Source organism: Syngnathoides biaculeatus, chromosome 14 (assembly GCF_019802595.1).
Source record: "Syngnathoides biaculeatus isolate LvHL_M chromosome 14, ASM1980259v1, whole genome shotgun sequence".
Classification (NCBI taxonomy): Eukaryota; Metazoa; Chordata; class Actinopteri; order Syngnathiformes; family Syngnathidae; genus Syngnathoides; species Syngnathoides biaculeatus.
Genome location: NC_084653.1, coordinates 377808 through 399001, shown reverse-complemented (window position 1 = coordinate 399001; position 21194 = coordinate 377808). Strand labels below are relative to the sequence as shown.

Here is a 21194-nt window from a genome sequence, read left to right as displayed (position 1 = left end):
TACATCATGAGATAATTATACATTGTAATTTCTGGAGTTTTTTTTGTAGGTTATCTCTCTCACAGTGGACATGCACATACGATGAAAATATCAGACCCCTCCATGATTTCCAAGTGGGAGAGCCTGCAGTATAGCAACTTATTTTCTTCATGGTGGTGTATAGGATGATTCTGGTAGTGGGTAGGGAGACTAAGAAAACAAAGGTAGAGCAGAGAATCAGGTGGTGTAAGTTGAGAAAGGAAGAATGTTGTGTGGCCATCCCGAAAGAGGTGAGACAGGCTCTGGATGGACAGGAAGAGCTCCCAGAAGACTGGAATACTACTGCCAAGGTATTCAGAGGGGCAGGCAGGAGAGTACTTAGGGTGTCTTCTGGTAGGAAAGGGGAGAAAAAAACTTGGTGGTGGAACCCCAAAATACAAAAAGTCATCTAAGGAAAGAGATGAGCTAAGTAGTGGGACACGGAGAGGACTGAGGAGAGGCGTAAGGAATACATTGAGATGTTATGGCAAAGGTAGAGGTGGCGAAGGTTAAACAAGAGGCATATGACGACATGTACTCCAGGTTGGATACGAAAGAAGGAGAAAAGGAGCTCTACAGTTTGGCCAGACAGAGGGATAGAGATGGGAAGGATGTGCAGCAAGTAAAAGTGATTAAGGATAGAGATGGAAATATATTGACTGGTGCCAGTAGTGTGCTAAGTAGAAGGAAATAGTACTTTGAGTAAGTAATAGTTGAAGAAAATGGGAGAGTAGAAGAGGCAAGCGTGAATGACCGGCAAGTGGCTTTGATTAGTATGGGAGAAGTCAGAAAAGCACTGAACAGAATGAAAAATGGAAAGACAGTTGGTCCTGATGACATACCAGTGGAGGTATGGAAGCAATTTGGTGAGGTGGCTGTGGATACTAGAGAGAGAGAAGAGAGAAGATGCCAGAAGAATGGAGGAAAAGTGTGCTCGTCCCCATTTTTAAGAACAAAGGAGATGTTCTGTGTGACAGAAGAGTATCCGCCAGGATGAAAGGCAAAATTTATAAAACAATGGTGAGGCCGGCTATGATGTACGGATGAGAGACGGTGGCCCTGAAGAAACACCAGCAAGCAGAACTTGAGGCAGCAGAAATGAAGATGTTGAGGTTCTCGCTTGGTGTGAACTGGTTGGATAGGATTAGAAATGAGCTCATTAGAGAGACAGCCAAAGTTGGATGTTTTGGAGACAAGGTGAGAGAGATCAGATTTTGATGGTTTGGAGATGTTCAGAGGCGAGAGAGTGAGTATTTTGGTAGAAGCGAGAGGAAGACTAAAGAAAAGGTTGACGAATGTTGTGAGGGAGGACATGAGGACAGTGGGTTTTAGAGAGGAGGATGGACGAGATCAGCTTAAATGGAAAAAGATGACACGCCGAAAATGACAAGCCAAAAGAAAAAAATATATATACAAAAGAGAGATCATTAATTATAAAAGTGCGTGATGCGTGATCTACAGATAGGCCTAATCTTATTAACAATTGTCAATTATATAATATTTGAGAAACTTACATCCAATTTACCTTTGTTTTTCTTGGTTTGGATATGCTCCTGGATATCTTTTGCTCCTATCGGAACACAGAGTGCACAGCAGTTTGCTGGGAACATCCACTTTTTGTATGTATTCGGTTAGACATGTTGATACAGTTTTCGTTCCGATCTGCACGGTTACACTTTTTTGAAGCCATGCCAATCTGAAACAGTTTTTTACCCCATGGTTATCAATTTACTTGGAACAATCTTCATCTTTTCGCTCCAAGACTTTCGCCATACTGGCAAACTTGCAGATTGCTATACCATATGCGTACGTACGATAAAGAAAATTAGGACAGTGAAGAAAATATGTATTTAAACATCCTGCTATATTGCAGGTTCTCCCAATTAGAAATCATGGAGGGGTCTGAAATCTTCATCGTAGGTGCATGTCCACTGTGAGAGACAATCTAAAAAGAAAAATCAGAAATCACGATGCATGATTTTTAACGATTTATTTGTAGCGGCAAATAAGTATTTGAACACCTGAGAAAACCAATCTTAATATTTGGTACAGTAGCATTTGTTTGCAATTTCAGAGGGCAATCATTTCCTGTAGTTGTTCACCAGGTTTGCACACACTGCAGGAGCGATTTTGGCCCACTCCAATCAGACAGGTTTCTGGGCTGTCGCTGAGAAACACGGGAGTTTCAGCTCCCTCCAAAGATTTTCTTTTGGGTTTAAGTCCACAGACTGGTCCACGCCAGAACCTTGATATGCTTCTTACAGAGCCACTCCTTCGTTTTCCTGGCTGTGTGCTTTGGGTAATTGTCATGTTGAAAGACTCAGCCACGACCCATCTTCAATGCTCTGACTGAGGGAAAGAGGTTTTTCCACAAAACCTCACAATACATGGCTACAGTCATCCTGTCCTTCATACAGTGCAGTCGTCCTGTCCCATGTGCAGAAAAACATCCCCTATACCACCCCCATACTTCACAGCAGGGATGGTGTTCTTGGGATGGAACTCATCATTCGTCTTCCTCCAAACACAGTTCGTGGAATTCTGACCAAAAAGTTCAATTTTGGTCTCATATGACCACTAAACTTTCTCCCATGACTCTTCTGTATCATCCAAATGGTTGGCAAACTTAAGACGAGCCTTGACATGTGCTGGTTTAAGCAGGGGGGCGTACGTGCCATGCATGATTTCAAACCATGACGTCTTAGTGTATTACCAAACAGTCACCTTGGAAACTGTGTTCCCAGCTCTTTTTAGGTCATTGACCAAGTCCTGTCGTGGGATCATTGAGACCACACGAGGTGATATCTTGAATGGGGCTCCACTCCGATTGAGACTGACCATCATGTTTAGCTTCTTCCATTTTCTAATGATTGCTCCAACATTTGACCTTATCACCAAGCTGCTGGGCAATTTCTCTGTAGCCCAGTCTTGTGGAGTTGTACAATTTTGTCTCTGGTGTCTTTGGACAGCTCTTTGGTCTTGGCCATGTTACAAGTTTGAGTCTTACTGATTGTATGGGGTGGGGAAGTGTCTTTAGGCAGCTAACGACCTCACAGAGGTGCATCTGATTCAGGATAATACATGGAGTGGAGGTGAACTTTTAAAGGCGGACTAGCAGGTCTTTGAGGGTCAGAATTCTAACTGATGGACAGATGTTCAAACACTTATTTGCAGCTACTGTATATCACACTAATACGAAAAAAATCAAAAGTGATTTCAGAACCCTCCGTGATTTCTAAGTTGGAGAACTTGCAATTTAGCGAGGTGTTCAAATACTTATATTCTTCACTGAATATGCGCGTGAATGAGAAGGGTACAGGGGCAAGAGTGAGGCTCCAGGGAGAAGAGCTATCAAGGGTGAACGACTCCAAATACTTTGAGTCAACAATCCTTACCCTGTGGTAAGGAAGTGACGAAACGCGTCCAAGCAGGTTGGAACAGCTGGCGGAAGGTGTCTGATGTGTTATGTGACAAAAGATTCTGGTGAAGGGAAAAGTTTATTAAACAGTGGTGAGGCCAGCCATGATGTACGGATGAGAGATGCTGGTACTGAAGAGACAAGAGGAAGCAGAACTGAAGGTAACAGAAATTCAGATTTGAGGTTCTCCTGGTTGGATAGGATTAGAAATGGATGTTGGATGTTTTGGAGACATGGGTCAAGAGAGCAGACTTTGATGGTTTGGACATATCCAGAGGTGAGAGAGTGAGAATATTGGTAGAAGGGTGCTGAAAATGTTGCTGCTAGGCAAAAGAGTGAGAGGACAACCAAAGAGAAGGTTGAGGGATGTTGAGAGGGAAAACATTGGTGTTCGATCGGAAGATGCAGGAGGTAGACTTTCATGGAAAAAGATGACACGCTGTGGCGACCCCTAATGGGATTAACCAAAAGGAAAAGAAGATTTGACCATTCATCCTTCCTATAATAATACAAGAATGAGAATTTGACTGATTCGCTGTTTTTTTCAGCTGAAATAGTCATTTTTGTGAAACGTGTAAATTCATTGAGAATATTTCGTGGGGGGTGGGGGGGCTATGGTACAGCTTGATGCGAGTCTGTGATCAAGACCAGCCGCCAGCATCTATCGGGAATGCTCGTCGTGAAATTAGTCACAGCTGTGATAGCGAAAAACGGCATTGCTATCTGTTTGCATTAAATTTGGTGTTTATAATAACATTCTGATTTCCAACAGCATTTTGGCATCATTTCTTGGGTAATTTCACTCTGACGTTAACATTTCATAGAGAAGCATTCTGTTCAATGCAGCCCTATGGGGGCACAAACCAGTGCAATCTGTAGGCCGGTCCCAAGCCTGGATAAATGCAGAGGGTTGCGTCAGGAAGGGCATCCGGCGTAAAATTTGTGCCAAACAAATATGAGCATTCATCTAAAGAATCCCATACTGGATTGGTCGTGGCCCGGGTTAACAACGCCCGCCCCCGGCACTGCTAACCTGCAGGGCGTCGGTCGAAATTCAGCTACTGTGGGTCGAAGACAAAGAAAAGGAGGAACCGGATCTGTCGTCAGAAGAAAAATAGGAATGCACAGATCGTACAACTGAGTGTGGGGACATTGAATGTTGGGACTATGACAGGAAAAGCCCAGGAGTTTGTTGACATGATGATTAGAAGAAAGGTTGATGTACTGTGCATCCAAGAGAGCAGGTGGAAAGGTAGTAAGGCGAGAAGTTTACGAGTAGGCTTTAAATTATTCTACCACGGAGTAGATTGAAAAAGAAATGGAGTAGGGGTTATTTTAAAGGAAGAGCTGGCTAAGAATGTCTTGGAGGTAAAAAGAGTATCAGATCGAGTGATGAGACTAAAATTTGAAATTGAGGGTGTTATATACAATGTGGTTAGCGGCTATGCCCCACAGGTAGGATGTGACCTAGAGTTGATAGAGAAATTCTGAAAGGAACTCGATGAAGTAGTTCTGAGCATCCCAGACAGCGAGAGAGTTGTGATTGGTGCAGATTGTAATGGACGTATTGGTAAAGGAAACAGGGGCGATGAAGAAGTGATGGGTAAGTACGGCATCCAGGAAAGAAACTTTGAGAGACAGATGGTGGTGGACTTTGAAAAAAGGATGGAGATGGCTGTAGTGAACACTTATTTCCAGAAGAAACAGGAAGATAGAGTGACCAACATGAGCGGAGGTAGGAGCACGCAGGTGGACTATATTTTGTGCAGACGATATAATCTGATGGAGGTTACTGACTGTAAAGTATTGATAGGGGAGAGTGTAACTCGACAGCATAGGATGGTGGTCTGTAGGATGACTCTGGTGGTGGGTAGGAAGATTAAGAAGACAAAGGTAGAGCAGAGAACCATGGAGTGGAAGTTGAGAAAGAAAGAATGTTCTGCGGCCTTTCGGAAAGAGGTGAGACAGGCTCTCGATGGACAGCAGAAGCTCCCGGAAGACTGGACTACGACAGCCAAGGTAATCAGAGTGACAGGCAGGAGGGTATTGGTGTGTCTTCTGGTAGGAAAGGGGAGAAGGAGACTTGGTGGTGGAACCCCAAAATACAGGGAGTCATACAAGGAAAGAGATTAGCGAAGAAGAAGTGGGACACTGAGAGGACTTGAGAGGTGAAAGAAGTACATCGAGATGCGACTTAGGGCAAAGGTAGAGGTGGCAAAGGCTAAACAAGAGGCATATGAAGACATGTACACCAGGTTGGACACGAAAGAAGGAGAAAAGGATCAGGTTGGCCAGACAGAGGTATAGAGATGGGAAGGATGTGCAGCAAGTAAGGGTGATTAAGAATAGAGATGGAAATCTGTTGACTGGTGCCAGTAGTGTGCTAAATAGATGGAAAGAATACTTTGAGAAGTTGATGAATGAAGAAAATGAGAGAGAAGGAAGAGTTGAAGAAGCAAGTGTGAAGGACCAGGAAGTGGCAATGATTAGTAAAGGGGAAGTCAGAAAGGCACTACAAAGGATGAAAAATGGAAAGGCAGTTGGTCCTGATGACATACCGATGGAGGTATGGAAGCAATTTGGGGAGATGGCTGTGGAGTTTTTGACCAACTTATTCAACCGAATACTAGCAGGCGAAAAGATGCCTGAAGAAAGGATGAAAAGTGTTCTAGTTCCCATTTTTAAGAACAAAGGCGATGTTCAGAGCTGTGGGAATTATAGAGGAATAAAGTTGATGAGCCACACAATGAAGTTATGGGAAAGAGTAGTGGAGGCTAGACTCAGGACAGAAGTAAGTATCTGCGAGCAACAGTATGGTTTCATGCCTAGAAAGAGTACCACAGATGCATTATTTGCCTTGAGGATGCTCGTGGAAAAGTACAGAGAAGGTCAGAAGGAGCTACATTGTGTCTTTGTGGATCTAGAGAAAGCCTATGACAGAGTACCAAGAGAGGAACTGTAGTACTGCATGGGTAAGTCTGGTGTGGCAGAAAAGTATGTTAAAATAGTACAGGACATGTATGATGGCAGCAGAACAATGGTGAGGTGTGCCTTAGGTGTGACAGAAGAATTTAAGGTGGAGGTGGGACTGCATCAGGGATCAGCTCTGAGCCCCTTCCTGTTTGCGCTGGTAATGGATAGGCTGACATACGAGGTTAGACTGGAATCCCCTTGGACCATGATGTTCGCAGATGATATTGTGATCTGCAGTGAAAGCAGGGAGCATGCAGAGGAACAATTAGAAAGATGGAGACATGCACTGGAAAGGAGAGGAATGAAGATTAGCCGAAGTAAAACAGAATATATGTGCGTGAATGTGAGAGGTGGAGGGGGAAGAGTGAGGCTACAGGGAGAAGAGATAGCGAGGGTGGCCGACTTCAAATATTTAGGGTGAACAATCCAGAGCAATGGTGAGTGTGTTCAGGAAGTGAAGAAACGGGTCCAAGCAGGTTGGAACAGCTGGCGGAAGGTGTCTGGTGTGTTATGTGACAGAAGAGTGTCTGCTAGGATGAAGGGCAAAGTTTACAAAACAGTGGTGAGGCCGGCCATGATGTACGGATTAGAGACGGTGGCACTGAAGAAACAACAGGAAGCTGAACTGGAGGTGGCAGAAATGAAGATGTTGAGGTTCTCGCTCGGAGTGACCAGGTTGGATAGGATTAGAAATGAGCTCATTAGAGGGACAGCCAAAGTTGGATGTTTTGGAGATAAGATTCGAGAGAGCAGACTTCGATGATTTGGGCATGTTCAGAGGCGAGAGAGTGAGTATATTGGTGGAAGGGCCGAAAAGGCCGAAAGGAAAAGAAGAAGAAGAGAAGCATTCTGTTTACTACGGCATAGTTATAACTTATAGACATACGTGCGCATATGTTATCGAGTGGTCTACACGTCTTGGTCTAACCAATTTTTGGAGGGATAAGATGAAGATCGTGCCAAACAAATTGAAAAAAACTACGGAGTAAATAACTGTTTTAGGTGGGCATGGCTTGAAAAAAGTGTCACCGTGTAGATAGGAACGAAAACTGTATCAACATGTCTAACCAGACGCATACAAAAAGTGGACATTCCCGGCAAAGTGCTGTACAAAAAATATCCAGGACATATCCAAACCAGGAAACACAAAGGTAAGTTGGACGTAAATTTCTCAAATATTATGTAATTGACAACTGTTAATACGATCACACATCTTATCGCTCACTTTAATGTTTCTTGATCTCTCTTTTACAGGATTCACACGCGGCCCTAAAAGTCCCTAAAAACCCCTAAATTCTCTAAGGTGCATTTAGGGGCTCCTAAAAGTCCTTAAAATCCGCAAAAAACGGTCAAGCCCCTAAAAAGGCCTTAAATTAAAAAAATCAAAGAGAGGACCTCTAACGCCAAAATTCTCCCTAAAAAATAAATTAATCTTTTATTTAAAAAAAAATAGCGATCCGTCTGGTGTCCAAATCAGCCGGAAATTGTCAACTGAAGTCACCGTGTCGACAACTAGTCGCCATCTTGTTGATATTCCATTGTTTGTTTCCGTGAGTAGGCATTTCACTTCATTTTCGTGACGACGTTGCGTAGTTCTTTCATCGATCCAACTTGTATCACGGGAAGTGCATTTTTCAAGACGCTTGGGTTGAAAGTAAGGAGTTTGGGAGCTGGGTTTGTCGAGATCCAAAAGATCGGCACATGATTGACTGCTATCTGTGCAAGCAGAGTTACCAGCTTGAAAAGATTGGCGTCAAAGCGCCTGAGTCGCACCGGAAAAACAGGAGACACGCTGATTTGGCGAAGACTCTCTCATCTTCTGTTGGTATGAATCTGTTTCTAAAATATCAAGATCGTGAAGCATCAACTTCAGGCAGTGGTACTAGCAGTGCATGGGCACTAGGGATCGCAAAAAAATGCTTACTTTCATAACCGGTTTTAACAGAACAGCTGTAGCAAAAAAACGGTACCATAGTGGTTTTTACATAATTCACCCGCGGGACCTCAAGTTGGGGTGTGGGGTTCCGCACGGACTGTTTTTGTTGTTGCTCTTCCGGAGTGACGAGTTCACAGAGTTCCCCCCGTTATGCGAGTAGTGTTTTGATGTCTGCCAATAAAACAAGTTTACTCCCATACTTTGGAGCGTTTCCTCTATGCCATGTTTGATGTTTCTTTGATTTAACTGAATGTTCTTTTGAGTCCAACTTTACTTTAACAGCGAAACTTGAAAAAAGTGGAAATGATGTTGAAAAAATAGCGCAATGTGGAGTACCGGAACCAGAATAAATTATTGGAAATTTTAACCGATTTCGAAAGTCCGATTACGGTTTCGGTTTTAAAAAAAAAACGAAAACCAGTTATAACCAGTTATTTGTAGCCGGTTGCGATCCCTAATGCGCACCTACAGTTGTCCAGCCAGAAGTCAGGCTTTATGAACGTAGTTCAATAAACGAAGATGGACTCATTAAAGTCAGAGATTGTGTGGACTTTAAAAGTGATCTGCAGCCATTACAGTTACAAATCTTGTGAAAATAATTCGAAAGTGTTTGCAGTCATGTTCCCAGACAGTGACATTGCTAAAAGCTACCACTGTGGGGAAAGGAAGACTTCATACCTGGCTACATTTGGCATCGCTGCCCACTTTTCATCTCTACTGCCTCAAAGCCAAAAAAGCCAGAATAGAGACTGACATATCAACGCTTATTGAGAAGGCTGACAGGCTGTGTGAGGAGGCAGAAGAAAAGAGGAATCTGAGGTTTATCACCGAGGCCAATGCACTCAGAGGCAGAGCAAAGGACAAGAGAGCCACTTTGGCACCTCTGCAGCAACAAAGAGGAGGCACTGGGTAGGCTCAAGGAGCTAGAGTCGGGGTGCTGAAACAGACATCAGTAGAAGACATTTGTGTATGTAGTTGCAATTGTAGTTAGAATCTGTTTTTCTGTATACTGTTATGTGAAGACGTTGACAATGGTCATATCAATGAGAACTACCACAAGGGGCGACAGGTGATCACTGGAACATTTGATGAACCAAGAACGGTTGATGGAACCATTGGTTGAGTCTTTTTTCCTTACTCTTGATTTCCCACGATGGCCCTAAATTTTTCGTGTCGGCCCTAAATTTTTTTCCGTGTCAGCCCTAAATTTTTCGTGTCAGCCCCTAAGAATGCCCCTAAAAAGCCCTTAAATTTTTTTGGTCAGACTGAGTATGAACCCTGTTGTGCGTGTGTGTGTGTGTGTGTGTTGTGTGTGTGTGTGTGTGTGTGTGTGTGTGTGTGTGTATAAAATGTGTACTTATTTCTGAACTTTAACTTGTAAGTGCAGTAGCCTATTTAATTTTATTTCATTTCATATTTTAAAGGCCAAGTGTCATCCTACAAACATTCTAAAATAGATATTGTAATGAAAAGTACTTCAATGTCTATACGAAAAAATTAATGTGAGCGGAGAGCGTGTCATCCATGCGGAATTTGCAGAAGTGTCATTGTACGACATCTAAGTGGTCGCCATATTGGCTGCATCCTCTGTCTGTGATTGTCACCCGGACATTCGCCAATGAAAACACACGGTGCACCCTAACTGTGGGAGATGAACACGCCCCTTCTGCCACGGAAGCTCTTTTTGAAAAGGAGAACACCACACAACCGAGTGAATTTACCGGGGCAATATTACACTATTGTTTTGAGCCATATTCAGATGATATGCGATCACGGCCGAACCGCCTCCCATCCGATCCACTTCCATGGCGGAGATGAGCCATCGCGCCTTATCGTAGCCGGCCGGTGTGGCTCATTTTCGGCGCCAAGGTGGCCTCTCACGGAGCTGAGCGGTGCTGCTTTAGGGGGTTGTTCATAGCCACCGCAGTACGCTCTGAACAACACCGTCAAGCCCGGGCGCTTTACTGTGTTGTCTTCATTGATGTCATAGTGTTTGTGTCTGCTGATTTCAGAAAAGTGTTGCTGTCTAGCTCTGACTAAATTTTGGTTAAAATTACAAAGGCAATGTCTGTAGAGGTCATCGTCATTTGGAGTTTAGTTTTTCTCCATTTGCGTTCTGCTTTTCTACACATCGATTTGGAGCTATTGACCATCAATGTGGTGTTCCATAGTGTTTTAAGTCTCGTTAAGATTCTCTGAGTTTTCACAGGAGCGACAGCATTCATGGCAATTGAGATTTTCTTGGTGAAAGTATCCAAAAGTTCACCGTCTCAGCTGTCAATTTGTAGCATAGCTACAGTTTTCATAGATTTAGTGCCAGTACTTGCATTTATGTATCTTTTCTTCATAGATATTGAGGTTTTCTGAACTTTTGGAAGAATCTGTAGTTTAAAAAAAAATACACAGAAATAGCTTTATCCTTAAAGTGCCACTGATGCCTTAAACATAGAATTTAGTATGTTGTTAACCAGCGGCACGATGGAAAAGTTGGAAAGAATTGGCCTCACAGTTCTGAGGTCCCGGGTTCAATCCCGGACCCGCGTGTGTAGAGTTTGCACGTTCTTCCCGGGCCTGGGTGGGATTTCTCCGGGGACTCCTACATCCCAAAAGTATGCAGTATTAATTGGACACTCTAAATTGCCCCTAGCTGTGAATGTGAGTGCGGCTGTTTGTCTATGTGCCCTGCGATTTGTTGGCAATCAGTTCAGGGTGTATCCTGCCTCGTGCCCGTTCACAGCTGGGATAGCCTCCAGCGCGCCCCCGTGACTCTTATGAGGATAAGTAACTCAGAGAATGGATTGATGGATGTTGTTAACCACAAATCAATCAGTTGGAATGGACTCATCCATTTGTTCAGAGCATTAATAATTAAATGAATCAGTTTGGATTTAGTGAATTTTTTAAAGGAATGGAAGCTATATTTTATTCAGTAACACTTCTGCTTCACAGCTTGCTGGAGAAGCTGAGGTCTCTGGTAACAATGAATGAAAACCTGAAAATTCAAGAACAGGACTTCCGTACACATTGTAGAGTAAGTAAGCAACCCAAAGCAACCCATTTTTCAGCTATAATCCCATATTCAGTTAAGTGGGAAAAGTGTTGCTCACCTTCTAAAATAATTGTTTTACACAGTTTTTCCACTTTACTTAAGATCCCCAAACAAATGTAAAAAAATAAATCACCCAAGTAAATGTAAAATTTTGAGTTTTTTAGTATAAATGGCCTTTTTTCGGGTCATGCCACAACATTTCAATCGGATTCAACTCCGGACATTGAATAGCCCTCTCCAAAACGTTTTTTTTCCCCCAAAGCCATTCAGAAGTTCACTTCCTTTTGTGTTTTGGGTCAGTATCTTACTACAGAAACCAAGTCCATTTCACCTTGATGTCAGTAACTGACAACCAAACATTATCGTCTCGATGTTTTGTAAAAGAGGAAAATTCATGGTTCCATCACTCAAAGCAAATCATCGAGGTCCTGAAATAATAAAGCAGCCAACACAAGGCCACCAGCATAACTGACTGTCTGTATGATGGTTTCTTTTCTGAAATCCTGTTACATTTACTCAACTGTAATAAGACTCACACCTTCCCGAAAGTTAAACATTCCCCTCATCAGTTCATCGGATAATCACCCTTCCATGTTTTCGCCACTTGTAATGGCTCTCACCATACTTCTCTGGAGTCCTTCAGCTTTGGAAATGGCTTTGCTCATCCCTCCAGACTGATAGTTGTCGATTACTTTTTTTCTCATCTTTCTTTAATTTCTTTGAATCATGTATTTTATTGTAGGTTTATGAAGTACTTTTGTCAGCTTCATTTTGAAGCAATAAATTCACAAGTGGGGTCATACTTTTTCACACTGAGCCAGGTAGCTTTGAATTGTTTAGTTTTCCTTAATTAAGATCCACGTTTAAAAACTGCATTTTCAGTTTACTTGGGTTATCATTGTCCAATATTTACATTTGCTTTATGATCTTGAACATTAAAGTGGGGAAACTAAAAAATAATTTGAAGGTGGGACAATCATATTTCATAGCATGGCTGTTCCTCTTGTGTTACTTTGTTAATGCAATAATTTGGCAAATTTGTTTTGCGATACTATGTACAGGATGAGATGATCCGTCTGCAAAAGTCTATTGATGAGTTAGGACCTGCATCTGGACTGGTTACAGGGGAGGACAAGGTATGTAGTGTAGAAGAAGACAAACCCTAACCCTAAAAAAATAAATGGACAAATAAAGATGGCTGCAGTTTAAAAACATTCTCAGAACCAAGGAGCAGTTAAAGGACAAAATAACATTTTTGGCTAAAAATCTTTTAGATTTTACAAGTCATGTTTACAAGCATTTACAGTCTGTGAGACCCTCATGGTTTAAGAGGGCTTTCCATAGTTTTGGAACTGCTGGGGTAGAATGCCTAGAACCTAAATTCTTTGGTCTTAAAAGATAACATGAAGGATATGCTCACATACAAAGCTCTCTGTGGACACCAGGGTGTTTTGTTTTTTTGGAGGGGGGGCTTTTGTACATATGTGGGAAATAGAAGGTATCAAACGAAACAATTAATCCATGGGACAGTCCATACCTTAGTTCTTGGGCCCTTTTTTCTTTGTGTTTAGAGCATGTAAAGAAAATCTTTTTCTCCCTCAAAATTCTCCTTGGTTTGCATGGGAGCAATAGCTGCACTCTACAACTACTGTACTCTACTGAATAAAATAGTTGCCTCCAAAAGCAACAATGTCTTGTCCTTTGTTTGCGTGGTATACAGAATGTATGGGTTTCAGATCAAAAGATGAATATATAACAAAAAGTCAAAATCTCAGCTTTTATTTCATGGAATTTACATCTAGATGACCAACAACTCAGGACAGAGCACATATTGTTTGAGTTTGAAGCCACTAAATTTTCAAGTGAGCAAATGTATTGGAATTGAAATTGGGGCAGGATTTCATCTCCAATCTGGAGAGGGCTTGCAACCCTTTCCAAATAAGGGAATTGACTCAGATTTGGAGATGTTGATTCTCAACCTAGTCACTTTACACTCTGCTGCAAACCGCTCCAGTGAGAGTTGGAGATCTTGCCTTGATGAAGCCACTAGAACCATATCATCTGGGAAAGCAGAGATCCAGTACTGAGCCACCAAACTGGACCCCCTTCTACACCTCGCCGTGCCTAGTAATTTGGTCTATAAAAGTTAACAGAATCGGTGACAAAGGTCAACCTTGATCGAGTCCAACCCTCACCGGAAGTTAGTCCAACTTTCCATCAGTAATGCAGACCAAACTCAGACTCTGGTCATACAGGGACTGAACAGCCCGTATCAGGTTTCAATACTTCTGAAGCACCAGCCCAGAAATCCCCAAGAGACACGGTCATATGCCTTCTCTAAATTCACAAAACACATATGGACTTGGCTAGGCAAAGAGCCATGCACCCTCAAGGACCCTACCGAGCGTATAAAGCTTTTCCATTGTTCTACAGACAGAAGAAAACCACACTGCTTCTCCCGAATATGAAATTAAACTTCCCTACAGGGCTTTTTAACCACATCGGTGGATCTCAACCCCAGAGATAGAAGCCCTCGACCCCCTTCAAAGTATTCACGCCACCGACTCACGTTTTCCATGGGCTCACCACCTGTGGGTGGGGCCATAAGGTTTGGGTGCAGTGCGAGTTGGGGGGTCGCAGAAGACAGGGACATTGGCGGTCTGATCCCCGGCAACAGAAACTGGCCTTAGAGCTGTGGAACCTCGCTTTTTTAGCAGGGAGGTCGAGAAGTTAAGACTATAGTCGGACTAGTTATGTTGTACACAGATGGCTACCAGAGACAAATTCCTTGTGTTTTTGACAGACTTGACCAATAAAGATGATTCTGATTCTGAAGAAAACAAAGTAGGGGATTCAAACACTGAGACACATCTTAGTACAGAAAGTGAAAAATATGAACTGAATACTTAAGCATTGAAGATTTGCATGATACTCTCCAACAATTTTATGTTGCCATCAAGTCAGTGAAAAGCAACACAGAGTACAAGTATGCTTATTAGGGATTACTTTGTGATGGCAACTATCCTCCTATGCGATTTGTTAATGTCTCTGCATCTTCAAATAATCCCTGTTATCTGTACACCTCCCCTCCTCGAGTTGTCATTTTATAATGGTGGAGGGGTTTGTTTAGCCAAATGATCCTAGGAACAAAATTGTCTGGGGTTTCAAGGTAGGGTCACCCATGGCAAACAGGTCTTAAGTGAGGGACCAGGTGAAGCCGAGCTCCATACACCCCAATGATGTGTAACACTAATGGATCCTGGTTTCTCTTTCCCGGAAAAGGGCCACCGGGACCGCTCTGGAGCCAGGGCTCAAAGGCGAGCTGCTGATGGCCGGGTCTGCACCCATGGGGTTCGGCTGGCACTGCCCGAAATGGTCATGTGGTTCCCCTTTCCCATGAGCTCACCACCTGTGGGAGTGGCCATGTGTGTCAGGTGCAGTGAAAGGTTGGTGGTGGACAAAGGCGCAAGGGGGACCTTTGCAATCCAACCCTCAGCTTCAAAAATTGGAACTAGGAACATGGCATGTCAACTATCTGGCAGGGATGGAGGTCGAGAATTTCCGAGAAGTTCTAGATATAGATATGGGCTTTCCTCCACACACCACTTGGGCTCTGGTACCCAACCTCTTGAGAGGGGTTGGACAGTTTTCCACTCTTGCACTCTGTAAGAGGCGCCGAGCAGGTGTGGATATACCTATTGCCCCTTGGCTCATCGCCTGTAGGTTGGGGTCCATGCAGGTGGACGAGTCCTTGTTGAGACTTTCCACCTTAACACCTGTCCTGTAAAGCTTACACAGGAGAAGTTAGCCAAGGCAACTCCTTCTTATTATTACTTTCCTTTTGGCTTGTCCCGATTAGGGGTCCCCACAGCGTGTCATATTTTTCCATCGAAGCCTATCTCGTGCATCTTCCTCGAACACCCACTGTCCTCATGTCCTCCCTCACAGCATCCATCAACCTTTTCTTTGGTCTTCTTCTCGCTCTTTTGCCTGGCAGCTCCATCCTAAGTACCCTTCTACCAATATACTCACCCTCTCGCCTCTGAACATGTCTAAACCATCTAAGTCTGCTCTCTCTAACCTTGTCTCCAAAACATCCAACTTTGGCTGTCCCTCTAATGAGCTCATTTCTAATCCTGCTAACTCCGAGCGAGAACCTCAACATCTTCATTTCTGCGACCTCAAGTTCTGCTTCCTGTTGTTTCTTCAGTGCCACCATCTCTAATCCGTACATCAATGGCCGGCCTCACCACTGTTTTGTAGACGTTGCCCTTCATCCGAGCGGAGACTCTTCTGTCACATAGAACACTAGACACCTTCCGCCAACTGTTCAATCCCGCTTGGACCCGTTTCTTCACTTCCTTACCACACTCTCCATTGCTCTATATTGTTGACCCCAAGTATTTGAAGTCATCCACCCTCGCTATCTCTTCTCCCTGGAGCTTCACTCTTCCTCCTCCGCCCCTCACATTCACACACATATATTCTGTTTCACTGCAGCTAATCTTCATTACTCTCCTTTCCAGTGCGTACCTCCATCTTTCTATCTGTTCCTCCGCCTGTTCCCTGCTTTCACCGCAGAACACAATATCATCTGCGAACATCATGGTCCAAGGGGAAACCAGTCTAACCTCGTCTGTCAGCCTATCCATTACTACCGCAAACAGGAAGGGGCTCAGCGCGGAACCCTGATGCAGTCCCACCTTCACCTTAAATTCTTCTGACACACAACGGCACACCTCACCGCTGTTCTCCTGTCCTCATAGATCTCCTGTACTATTCTAACATATTTCTCTTCCACACCGGACTTGCACATGCAGTACGACAATTCCTCTCTTGGTACTCTGTCATAGGGTCACAATTTAGCTCCTTCTGACCTTCTCTTCCACGAGCATCCTCAAGACAATGCATCTGTGGTACTCTTTCTAGGCATGAAACCATACTGTTGCTCGCATATACTTCTGACCTGAGTCTAGCCTCCACTACTCTTTCCCATAACTTCATTGTGTGGCTCATCATCTTTATTCCTCTGTCGCTTTCATAGTTCTGAACATCGCCTTTGTTCTTAAAAATGGGGACTAGTACACTTTTCCTCCATTCTTCTGGCATCTTCTCTCCCGCTAGTATTCTATTGAATAAGTTAGTCAAAAACTCCACACCCACCTCTCTAAATTGCTTCCATACCTCCACTGGTATGTCATCAGGACCAACTGTCTTTCCATTTTTCATCCTGTTCAGTGCCTTTCTAATTTTCCCCTGACTAATCATTGCCACTTCATGGTCATTAACGCTTGCCTCTTGTACTCTTCGTTCTCTCCAATTTTCTTCATTCATTAACTTCTCAAAGTACTCTTTCCATCTACTTAGCACACGACTGGCATCAGTCAACATATTTCCATCGCTATCCTTAATCACTTTTACTTGCTGCACATCCTTCCCATCTCTATCCCTCTGTCTGGCCAACTTGTAGGGATCCTTTTCTCCTCCTTTCGTATCTAACCTGGTGTACATGTCATCATATGCCTCTTGTTTAGCCTTCGCCATCTCTACCTTTGCCTTCCGTCGCATCTCAATATACTCCTTTCGCCTCTCCTCAGTCCTCTCCGTGTCCCACTTCTTCTTTCCTAATCTCTTTCCTTGAATGACGTCCTGTATTTTGGGGTTCCTTCGCCAAGTTTCCTTCTCCCCTTTCCTACCAGAAGACACCCAAGTACTCTCCTGGTTGCCTCTCTGAATACCTTGGCAGTAGTATTCCAGCTTACTGGGAGCTCTTCCTGTCCGTCTAGAATCTGTCTCACCTCTTTCCGAAAGGCCACATAACATTCTTCCTTTCTCAACTTCCACCACCTGATTCTCTGTTCTACCTTGTCCTTCTTAATCTTCCTACCCGCTACGAGTCATCCTACACACCACCATCCTATGGTGTCGAGCGACACGCTCCCTCACCGCTACCTTACAGTCAGTAACTTCCACTTAGCCAATGCAACATTAGTAGAAAATATCAGTTTATCATTTACTGCCCGAGTTGTTGGATAAACACTTCCATTTCTGACAAGGGGTGTGGGAGATGTTTTAGTCATTACCTCCAGGGTACACTGTGTTGGGATTTCTGCTGGAATGACACGTAGTAGTGGCCAAGGGCCCATGCAGGTGATGCAACTATAGTTTACTATGCTAGCTGCATTCTACATTAATAAAACCCAGTTGTTTCCTATTTGTGAAATGCCTGTCACTGCCAAAAAAAAAGTGTTCCTCACGCTTTTTCAGTTATGATACTTCACCTCCCTTCATAGTATGCGGACACTTTTGGCATTCGGATTTAGGGTAGCATTAAATTGGCAAATGGTGAGAAGAAAATGGGGGTTTCCTTTAGCATAAGCCCATAGATGGAATCCCCAGCAAGATGTGGTAGAAGGCTTAAAAAGCCAGGGGAATAATTGGTGTATGAATTAGGTTTTTGTGATGCAGAGAACATGATGATGTTCCCCAGGAAGTGTTCCATCTGTTACCTTCGTCTGCTACAAGGGTTTTCCAGCTGGAGTCTCGTACATTATTTGTCAGATAACATTTATCTGATCTCTAACCTATTCCTTGTAGAGTCCCTTTGTTTCAGTGTTCAATTAGACTCGGCCAAGCAATTAAAATAGTGCTTAACTGATTCATTGGGAGGCAAACACGGAGTCCTCCCCTCATGCCTCGGTGACTGCCGCCTAGTTGTTTATCATTGTTATTTGAAATTAGGATGTGCCTCTTTATCTTGTGTGGTAGGCATGGTTGACTGAGTATAATTATTGGTTCTGTTATGTGTTTTTGTCAACTTCACAGGTGCCCAAAAGTACCATATGAAAAAAAATATTACGGCTGTCAATGTTGCAGCTCAACATACTATCATATTATTTAGCCGTTTTGAAATAATGTCGACTAAGTCACCCCTAAACGAGTCAGGTGTCTTAAATCTTCACCAGCCTTCGGGTACTTTCAGATACAATAAATCTGCACCCATCTTATGATGGACTTTGCTCACCTTTCCATTTCGGTTTCTCAGGTGACATGAACTTTTTACAGTTTGTGAGGTGTATTCATGTATTTCTTTCTTCTATTTTGTCCATGTCATTCAGCTCCTCCTCATTCTCTGCCAGTGTTCGGGTAACACTGCATGCACAGTAGTAACAATGAATGTACTGGTCGATCGATGGCTTGAAAACTTGAACGGTTTTGCGCAACGCTCTGGGCCACGCTTCTTGCCTTGTCATCTCGTGATTAGGATGTCCGGCGAGGTAGCACTGAAATGCATATTGTTTCGTGAGCATCACATTGTGCTCGCATACCGGAAGGAGTTTCGACTCGGCGTGTAGGTGATCAATGGAAGCCATTTTGTTGCAGCCTGTGGTGGTTCAAAGGGCAGTGTTTTGTGCTGCCTGGAGGGAGTCCCAGTGAGTTGGCTTCAGGTTGAGAGTCCACACGAGCACCGCATAATTCAGGATCGATCTTCTGATGGCCTAATATGTCGTGAGGATGGTCTCCTTGGTCTGGCCCCACGTGGTGCCAGCGAGGCTCTTCAAAATGTTGTTTCTTTCATTGAGTTTGTAGGGCACAATTTTTGCTTGTTCGTGGAACGTCAGCGAGGGATCGAAGGTGACGCCAAGGATTTTCGGATTACGGATGGTAGGGATCCGATTGCCTCCGATTTCAATGCTCAATCTCATAGACTGTTCGGCGTTCCAGGTGGTGAACAGCGTGGCCGGGAGTGACTGGTCTCCAAGGACTAGAGTGTCATCGCCGGCGAGTAGGTCGCCCATTGACGAGAAGTAGCCAGCCGTACAGGAAGATGCCGGCGGGATGTAAACGTTGAAAATTACTACTTCGGGTGACCCGGACCGGACGGCCAGACACTGTTGTGCGATAGTCGTTGGTGGTAGGTGGCTGGACTACATGATAGTCCATGCTATGATAGATGATAAACGACAGGGGCCTTGGACGGTGCCTTTGCAGTTGAACTGCAGGATGCAGAAGCTGGACAGAACTCGAAGCAACATGGTGCTACGTAGCCATCAGACCAGTGCCCACTTGAGCGTCGATTCGAGCATCGAGTGAGATGACACCAGCTGTTGCACTTGGTGCAGCAAACAGACGTCATGTTTCAATGGATCAATTTTGAGCAGATGTAGCAGAGCCACAGGACGGGCCCTGGGTTGGGCTGAATGCCGGCACGGATTAGTTCCTGCTTGTTTTCGTTCAGCTACACAAAGTGAGTCTGTCAAGTACCGCAATTTAGTTTTATCTAATTACAGTACTTTCTCCCGAGCCTTCTGTAGCTGTCCACTGGCAAACATAAAGCGCATGCTTTCTTGAACAGCGGGACCATACAGGCATTGAAAGATTTCACTCTATTACAGCACAGAGTCTTGCCAATTGTTTTCTTTTTGACTGATATCTAGCGGAAGGAATTCTAAACCATTTCAGAGTTAGAACCAGGTCCCACTATCGAAATTATACACCTCCAACAACCCGTTTTCTCCTTAATGATGATATAATTTCTCATCATAACGTCACTTAGCTGAGTGTCAACTGCATTAAAAATATATATAATTCACATTATTACACAGTGACCCGCTGCCCGGTCAAACCAGCTGATACCTCACTCCGAATCCTCACTACGGTGAGTCTCAACCTCATCCAGGACAGCCTGGACCAAGCACTTCCTCTAGTCACCTTGTGTTCAGGAGGACAGCCACTCAAGGGCGGCTGTTTTCATAGACTTCGGTTCAGATGCCAATCTTTTAAATTCTCATCTGGTCAAAAGCATGGGTCTCAGGACGTTTAAGGAACAGCGCCCCCGTAATGCATATGTGGTGGATGGACAGTTTTCTAGGAAACGTAACCCACTGTACTCAGACTCTCACGTTGACATTCCCAGATTCTCATTCGGAATCTGCCACCACCCCTGTAACGCATCAGCTTCCATGTTCCAAGCTTCCATGTTTTTGATCGCAAGAACCATAATATAACATGCCTCTCATCCCAGAGGGCAAGAGGGAGAAGAGGCCGCTCAAACTTGTCTTCTGTCCCCTCCTGTTACCATGACCTGAAGGAAGTATTTTCCAAATGCAAGCCCAAGTCGCTTCTTCCTCAGAGGCCATATGACTGCACTATTCACTTGCTACCTTGCTCCTCACGAGCAGCAGCAGCATGAGGCCACATGGCAGCAGCATCATCTTACTGGCCATCGATTTATTGGGGCCCATGGAGGAAAAACATGAATAAATCCACAAAGAAGTTGTCGCGTGTGCGCAAGCGTATGACAATGGATTCGGTGACGAACATACAGAAAGCCTGTCGTAGGTAAAGATTGTCACCCCCCATCCCCAAGAAAAAGATTGACGTCGCTCCGAGTCAGTGTAGGGAATGTGATGCGAGGAAGATGCTACGTGCTAGCCAATACGGTAGGTGCTCTATTGCGCCACACATAGCAAGAGACAGAATGTGCGTCATGCCTAATGATTGACATCCCTTTTAGCCAATGTGATGCCTGGAAAGTGCTCCAGCAGTGGTCAATAGAAGAACAGCTCTATCACACCACTTTCAAACCAAGATACAGAACAGGATGTTTACGTTCAATTGAATCAAGCGACATTTTTTTATTTTCATATCCTGAATTTCTTTTGTAACTCGAGACAAAAATTTTCCCGGGAGGCTTTTCATAACCTGAATCTTTCGTTAGTAGAGACTTTCGTCAGTAGAAGTACCTCTGTATCTATGTCCAGGCAGTTGGATCGAGGGAACAGGTCAGGAAAACATTC

The 21194-nt window shown here is 43.9% G+C and overlaps 1 protein-coding gene across 10 annotated transcripts in view; it reads left to right on the top strand.

Annotated features, from left to right (window-relative positions):
- Positions 1–21194, top strand: part of ccdc93 (coiled-coil domain containing 93) — a 182083-nt gene that overhangs the window by 127168 nt on the left and 33721 nt on the right. For all 10 annotated transcript variants that reach the window (XR_009798230.1, XR_009798231.1, XM_061842450.1 and 7 more), the window contains 2 exons: positions 11295–11376; positions 12456–12530. Coding sequence is in view for 8 of the 10 variants with exons in the window: in XM_061842450.1 (XP_061698434.1) it covers positions 11295–11376; positions 12456–12530 (157 nt within the window). In the remaining 2 variants the exon portion in view is untranslated. The remainder of the gene's footprint in view (positions 1–11294; positions 11377–12455; positions 12531–21194) is intronic.